This window comes from Nothobranchius furzeri, chromosome 10, assembly GCF_043380555.1.
Source record: "Nothobranchius furzeri strain GRZ-AD chromosome 10, NfurGRZ-RIMD1, whole genome shotgun sequence".
In the NCBI taxonomy this organism is placed as follows: domain Eukaryota; kingdom Metazoa; phylum Chordata; class Actinopteri; order Cyprinodontiformes; family Nothobranchiidae; genus Nothobranchius; species Nothobranchius furzeri.
This window is the reverse complement of record NC_091750.1, coordinates 72,144,466-72,151,422: the sequence shown is the minus strand read 5'-3', so window position 1 is coordinate 72,151,422 and position 6,957 is coordinate 72,144,466. Positions and strand designations below refer to the sequence as shown.

The 6,957-nt window shown below is 40.7% G+C and overlaps 2 protein-coding genes and 1 pseudogene across 2 annotated transcripts; all 3 read left to right on the top strand.

Moving 5' to 3' along the window:
- Positions 1–2,801: 2,801 nt before the first annotated feature.
- On the top strand, positions 2,802–3,626 carry LOC139072134 (nucleolar protein 58-like; annotated as a pseudogene).
- A 1,131-nt stretch (positions 3,627–4,757) lies between these two features.
- LOC139072135 (nucleolar protein 58-like) lies at positions 4,758–5,478 on the top strand. Its single transcript, XM_070555401.1, has one exon. The coding sequence runs from the start codon at positions 4,976–4,978 to the stop codon at positions 5,474–5,476; it is 501 nt and encodes a 166-aa protein (XP_070411502.1). The 5' UTR covers positions 4,758–4,975; the 3' UTR covers positions 5,477–5,478.
- Positions 5,479–5,495: 17 nt separating this feature from the next.
- Positions 5,496–5,741, top strand: LOC139072136 (uncharacterized). The gene has a single exon (XM_070555402.1). The coding sequence runs from the start codon at positions 5,496–5,498 to the stop codon at positions 5,739–5,741; it is 246 nt and encodes an 81-aa protein (XP_070411503.1).
- The last annotated feature ends 1,216 nt before the right edge of the window (positions 5,742–6,957 follow it).

Here is a 6,957-nt window from a genome sequence, read left to right as displayed (position 1 = left end):
TTGCGTGTTAAATTTGTTCTTCAGGTGGCGACACTTTGAGAATGTTACTGTGGCTGTGCTCAGGACACTTCTGTCTGGAGCGCAACAACGATCAGAGCTCTGCGCCTCTCAGCTCTAAATAATCCCCGGAGAGTCCACATGAATAATGTAATATAAATAGAACCATGATTGTTTATGGGCTAAAAATGCAGTCCATCTTCCCTAATGTAATTGTGGCCCTGCAGATTTTTCTAACTCTACCTGCACTTCTTTTATGTAACTCTCACCGTTGTAACGTGATGGAGGTGATATTCCACCGAAGGTTATTTACACAGATGCCTCTGACACAGAACTAATCTGCATGAGACTACCTCAAGGTCATGCATTTGCTTCTAAACTGCTTCTTTCCAGCTCAAGAGAAGAATGAAGATAAAGGACTCTTTCCTTTTAATACATCAAAGAACTCTATTTTTAATAAAGCTAATAAAACAAAGTGATAGTCAAGTATATAATGTTGACCAATCTGTGAAATGACAATGTATTGATTAGTATGCTTTAATAAGTAATATGACCTTAATCTAGCTGCACTAGACATGCTGATCACACGTAATGTAAACACATGACACATTGCTTTTACTCATCCAATCAGAACCTTCCTTTCTGAAGCGTGGCATAGTCTCTGTGGTGTTTATAAATCTGCCAACTTTGATTCGACCAGAAATCAAAACATCCAGATTAATAAAACCAGTCCCCACGCCATCTTAGTTCAGTTCTCTGAGTTCTCTTCAGTTCACTGCAATTCACCGCATGCTAAGAGGAGTATGGGACCGGCCACCCGGACTTCCTTTTAAGCAAAGAACCAACAAGCTGGATAAAATCTGTTGCATTTTACCAACCAAGCAACGGTTCCTTTCAGAATAAAAGCTGAACTCACTGACCCAAAGGGGGTCCATCTGACGCTGTCAACCAACTGTCTCTTTTTACTTGGAGACAATCCAAAGACTAGTCTGTCGTACTGCTGACGCTGTTTCATCGGCTCCAGTACCGAAAGGGGGGTTCGAGGACCTGACATTCTGGATCTGTACGTATACCATCCTAAGGGTATGTGTAGGGCGACAATATGGTGTCTCATGTGTTTATGAAACTCCAATCATAGCTAAAAGCAAAACATCACAACATCATTCAGACTTGCTTCTCCAGATACGAGAGTTCTGATTACAACATCACTCACACATACACCATTCATCTCACGTCTCATTACACCAGATCCATTCATCACTTAGAGTTAGAGTTAGTCTTGTTTAAAATTCTTTAAAATTGTTTAGAAATAAGTCTTCTTAAATGTTTTAAAGGTGACTCTCTCCTCTTGTCTCTAAGGTTAATACAAAGTGTTACATAATCCCTGCAATAAAAAGTTCCAATCTTCTGGTTAAAATAACCCAAAGGTCCACAAGATTGATTCCATATACATTATGGAATCTCATGTCTTATGGTTAATTAGATGTAAATTAACCCCTTACACATTTCATAAGGGTACCGCACCATCAGCTATGTCAGCCCAGACAAGGGCAGAGAAAATAGAGAAAGAATAGAGGATAATTCTGTCTGGATGTGGATGGAGATTACATTTTACAGCAGCCTGATCATCATTTAAATACATAAAGCATCACCTGTCTTCTAGTCAATGCAATCAGCATTATTTTTAATTAGTGTGTGAGTGTGTGTGTGTGTGTGTGTGTGTGTGTGTGTGTGTGTGTGTGTGTGTGTGTGTGTGTGTGTGTGTCCAGCTCAGATGTTCAGATGGGAATCTTTTCTTGGGTGATTTAGCTACACCTGCGATGTGCGTAGAATAAAATGTCAGTTCGTCTGCATGCGTCAGGGTAATGTGTGTGTGTGTGTTTTCCACTTCAAACACTGGTCTAACTAACCAGACCAGCGTGTCCAGGAACATATTAATATTACATTTAAATAGTTTAACTTCATGTAGGCTAGGAACATTCCACCTGCCGTAGCAAATAAAAAACAGTCTGAGCAGACTCTCAGGCAGGCTGTGGGAAAAGGAGCAGACCCCAAAAAAAAACTTTAAAACAGTGAACAAGCTTGGAACTCTACTTTACTTTGGTTTATATTTTTGATTTTAATTTTCTAAAACCAACAAACTGTTCTTAAATTCAGAAAAAAATATTTTTAAATAAAAACCATGAGAAGAGTGAAGGTTTAAACCAGGATCAGATGGAAAAGGATAGAAAAAAGATGACAAAATTAAAATCTACATGATTTAAAGAAACGACCGAACTCCTACAGCACAGAACAAACCCACCTACAGCAGCTTCTGTTTTAGTCTGGTTGCTAGGTCAACAGTAATTACCTTCCCTCACCTTGTTTGGTCCTTTTTTGTGTTTTTGACAAAGGAGAATTCTAATGGTCTAGCAGAAAAAGAAGTCATTTTCACGTTTGTTGATCAACGACAGACTTTCAGATGTTTTCATGAAAAATGGAAGGAAAATAGATGGACCAAAAGGAGCCGAGGCTTTCATCTGACTGGATCTTCATCACAGAGCTCTTTTCATGTAGAAGACAAGGAGGTGAGTGGAGGAAACATCACTGCTGCCTGCAGACTCTCAGACTTTCAGGGAGTTTTAAGATTTCTGGATTTTTGAAGACTTCAGGATGAGTTTTCCAAATGAACCGCCCATCAGATACGACAGCCAGTTCACGCTGACCTAGCTGGTACCCTGTACAGCCTCCATCGGGGGATATTTTTGAGCACGATGTTGGGAGTTGTCGGGACAGAGGAGAAACAGGATGATGGATCCGGTCTTCATCTGCTGTGTTCAGAATGTCGATCCAATCTACTTGATTTGCTGGTCCATCGACGTTCCAGCACCCCACCCTGCTCATTTTCATCACAACTGTTGGTGTTTTATGATGAAGAAGACGAAGAAGAATAAGACAAAGAAGAAGAAGACGAAGAAGAAGAAGAACAAAGAAGACAAAGAAGATGAAGAAGACGAAGACAAAAAAGAAGAAGACGAAGAAGATGAAGACAAAGACGAAGAAGAAGAACAACAACAACGAGAAGAAGACTAAGAAGACAAAGAAGAAGATGAAGATGAAGAAGACGAAGAAAAGGACAAAACAGAAGATGAAGAAAAAGACAAAGAAGATGAAGAAGAAGACAAAGAAGAAGAAGACGGAGAAGAAGAAGACGAAGACAAAGAAGAAGAAGACGGAGAAGAAGACAAAGAAGAAGATGAAGAAGAAGAAGATGAAGAAGACGATGAAGATGAAGAAGAGGAAGAAGATGAAGACGAAGACAAAGAAGAAGAAGACGGAGAAGAAGAAGACGAAGACAAAGAAGAAGAAGAAGATGAAGATGAAGAAGACGAAGAAGATGAAGATGAAGAAGACGAAGAAGATGAAGAAGATGAAGACAAAGAAGATGAAGAAGACAAAGAAGAAGAAAAAGATGAAGAAGAAGAAGACGAAGAAGAAACGCGAAGAAGAAGAACATGAAGAAGAAGACAAAGATGAAGAAGAAGACGAAGAAGATGAAGGAGAAGAAAGCAAAGAAGATGATGAAGAAGAAGACAAAGAAGAAGAAGGTGAAGAAGAAGGTGGCGATGATAAAGAAGACGACGAAGTAGAAGGAAAAGAAGACGAAGAAGACAAAGAAGAAAAAGAAGAAGACAAAGAAGACGAAGAAAAAGACGAAAAAGACGAAGACGAAGAAGATGAAGAAGAAGACAGCAACAAAGTACAAGAAGACAAAGAAGACAAAGAAGACGAAGATGAAGAAGGTGGCAAAGAAGATGGTGTCGATGAAGATGAAGAAGACAAACATGAAGAAGAAGAAGAAGACGAAGAAGAAGATGGCGGTGACAATGAAAAAGAAGACAAAAAAGAAGAAGACAATGAAGAAGACAAAGAAGAAGAACAAAGATGAAGAAGACAAAGACGAAGAAGAAGACAAAGAAGACGACAAAGACGAAGAAGAAGACAAAGAAGACGACAAAGACGACGAAGACGAAGAAGACAAAGAAGAAGACGGAGAAGACGAAAGCGAAGAAGAAGATGAAAAAGAAGACGAAGAAGAAGAAGATGAAAATGAAGACGTAGAAGAAGATGACAAAGAAGACGAAGAATTAGAAGAAGATGAAGAAGATGAAGAAGAAGACGAAGAAGATGAAGAAGACGAAGAAGACGAAGATGAAGAAGATGAAGAAGACAAAGAAGAAGGCGGCGACGATGAAGAAGAGGACGAAATAGAAGAAGAAGATGAAGAAGAAAACAAAGAGGAAGAACACAAAGAAGAAGAACACAAAGAAGAAGACAATGAAGACAAAGAAGAAGACGAAGAAGACAGCAAAGATGAAGAAGAAGACGAAGACAAAGAAGAAGATGAAGAAGATGAAGACGAAGATAAAGACGGAGAAGAAGAAGAAGATGAAGACGAAGAAGACAAAGACGAAGAAGAAGACGACGAAGAAGAAGACGAAGAAGACAAAGACGGAGAAGAAGATGAAGAAGAAGAAGACGGCGACAATGAAGAAGAAGAGGAAGGTGACAAAGTAGAAGAAGACGAAGAAGAAGAAGAAGGCGACGAAGAAGATGTAGAAGGTGGCGAATAAGAAGACAAAGACGATAAAGATGAAGAAGAAGAAGGCGAAGAAGAAGGATAAGAAGAAGACAGCGATGATGAAGAAGACAAAGACTAAGACAACGAAGAAGAACAAAGATGAAGAAGACAAAGAAGAAGAAGAAGAAGAAGAAGAAGAAGACAAAGACGGAGAAGAAGACAAAGACGGAGAAGAAGACAAAGAAGATGAAGAAGAAGAAGACAGCGACATTGAAGAAGAAGAAGAAGAAGGTGACGAAGTAGAAGAAGACGAAGAAGAAGAAGAAGGCGACGAAGTAGAAGAAGACGAAGAAGAAGAAGAAGGCGACGGAGAAGAAGATGTAGAAGGCGGCGAATAAGAAGACAAAGACGATAAAGATGAAGAAGAAGAAGGCGAAGAAGAAGGAGAAGAAGAAGACGGCGACGATGAAGAAGACGAAGAAAAGAAGACAAAGAAGAAGACAAAGACTAAGACAACGAAGAAGAACAAAGATGAAGAAGAAGAAGAAGAAGAAGGAGAAGAAGAAGAAGGAGAAGAAGAAGAAGAAGAAGGAGAAGAAGAAGAAGAAGAAGAAGAAGAAGAAGAAAAAGAAGACGGCGATGATGAAGAAGACAAAGACTAAGACAACGAAGAAGAACAAAGATGAAGAAGACAAAGAAGAAGAAGAAGAAGAAGAAGAAGACAAAGACGGAGAAGAAGACAAAGACGGAGAAGAAGACAAAGAAGATGAAGAAGAAGAAGACGGCGACATTGAAGAAGAAGAAGAAGAAGAAGGTGACGAAGTAGAAGAAGACAAAGAAGAAGAAGGCGACGAAGTAGAAGAAGACGAAGAAGAAGAAGAAGGCGACGGAGAAGAAGATGTAGAAGGCGGCGAATAAGAAGACAAAGACGATAAAGATGAAGAAGAAGAAGGCGAAGAAGAAGGAGAAGAAGAAGACGGCGACGATGAAGAAGACGAAGAAAAGAAGACAAAGAAGAAGACAAAGACTAAGACAACGAAGAAGAACAAAGATGAAGAAGAAGAAGAAGAAGAAGAAGAAGAAGAAGAAAAAGAAGACGACAATCTGCATAAAGATGGTAGGTGATTCCTTTGAAGGAGCTCAGGATGTGCTGAAGAGGAAGCAGCTAGAGGAGGAAGAGTAGAGGCCCCAGCACAGAACCTTGTGGGACACAATGGGTAAGGGAGGTGGTGGAGGACCTCAACTTGGAGACAGCCACAGAAAAGGAGTGCTCAGAAAGATAAAAGAACCACTCCAGAGCAGTTCCTGATAGGCCTACCCAGTCTCTCAGCCTCTCCAGTAGCAGGTGATGGTCAACAGTGTCAAAGGCTGCAGTCAGGTCCAGCAGGACCAGAACAGAACAGTCCCCTGCATCACTGTGAGTCAGAAGGTCATTAGAGACCCCAAGAAGAGCTGTTTCAGTAGAATGAGCTCTACGAAAACCTGACTGGACAATGTATGAGCTTCATACATTGTTTTACAGGGTTTTTTCTGTATGATGTGCTGTGAGACTAAATCAAAGAAGAAATAATATTTCTTAGTAAGATAGCCAGCATCAGTCCCAGAGACAAGGAGATGAGCTGTGGAGGCATCTGGAGCAGCTCGAAGTAAAGCCGCTGCTCCTCCTCATCAAAATGAGTCTGTACACCTCTTCTGGAAGTTTCCCTGGTACAGGTAGCAGATCCTGGGTCAAACCCAGAACTCTGCCAAGACTCTCGGTCCTCTCAGACTTAGGATATTCAGGAGAAGTATCAGAGCTTTTGAAGGGAGGGAGAATCGGCATTCCCTCCAGGTTAGTTCACTTCTATGACCCAACCTTGGACATGGATGGAAAACTTTAGTAGTTGAACTTTGAGTTCCTAAAAGTTTCAGCAAGTAATCAAAAAAGTTTAAACTTTTTCTCAGTTTATGATTTTTTTTCTTCAAATGCTGAGAAAAAATAGCACCACTGGTTTTGCGTTATATCTTGTTCTAAAACTGGTGAAATCCTCCTCAGACCAGATCCAACTACATCGGTTTGCATTCCTGCCTAAGTCCAGTCTTGTACTCTGCATAAACTCACGCTCCTGTATCCCTCCAATCCCGTGCATCCGTTTCCTCCTGGCTCACAGCTTCCTCTGTTTTCCTAAATCAACAGTGAAACAGATGACAGACATTGTGCGCTGGCATGCCGCGGCGTCCGTGCGCACATAAATTGGCACTTGGAGTGTCGGCGCTCTGGCAGAGGTATGGACTCTTCATTAATTCAGAGGCTTAAGAGAGCTGGTGTTCATTTATTCAGAACATCACGCTGAGTGCAGGGACAGCAGGCGAGAAGGAAACATGGAGTAGAGCAGCAAACAGGAGCAACATGAAAGTTT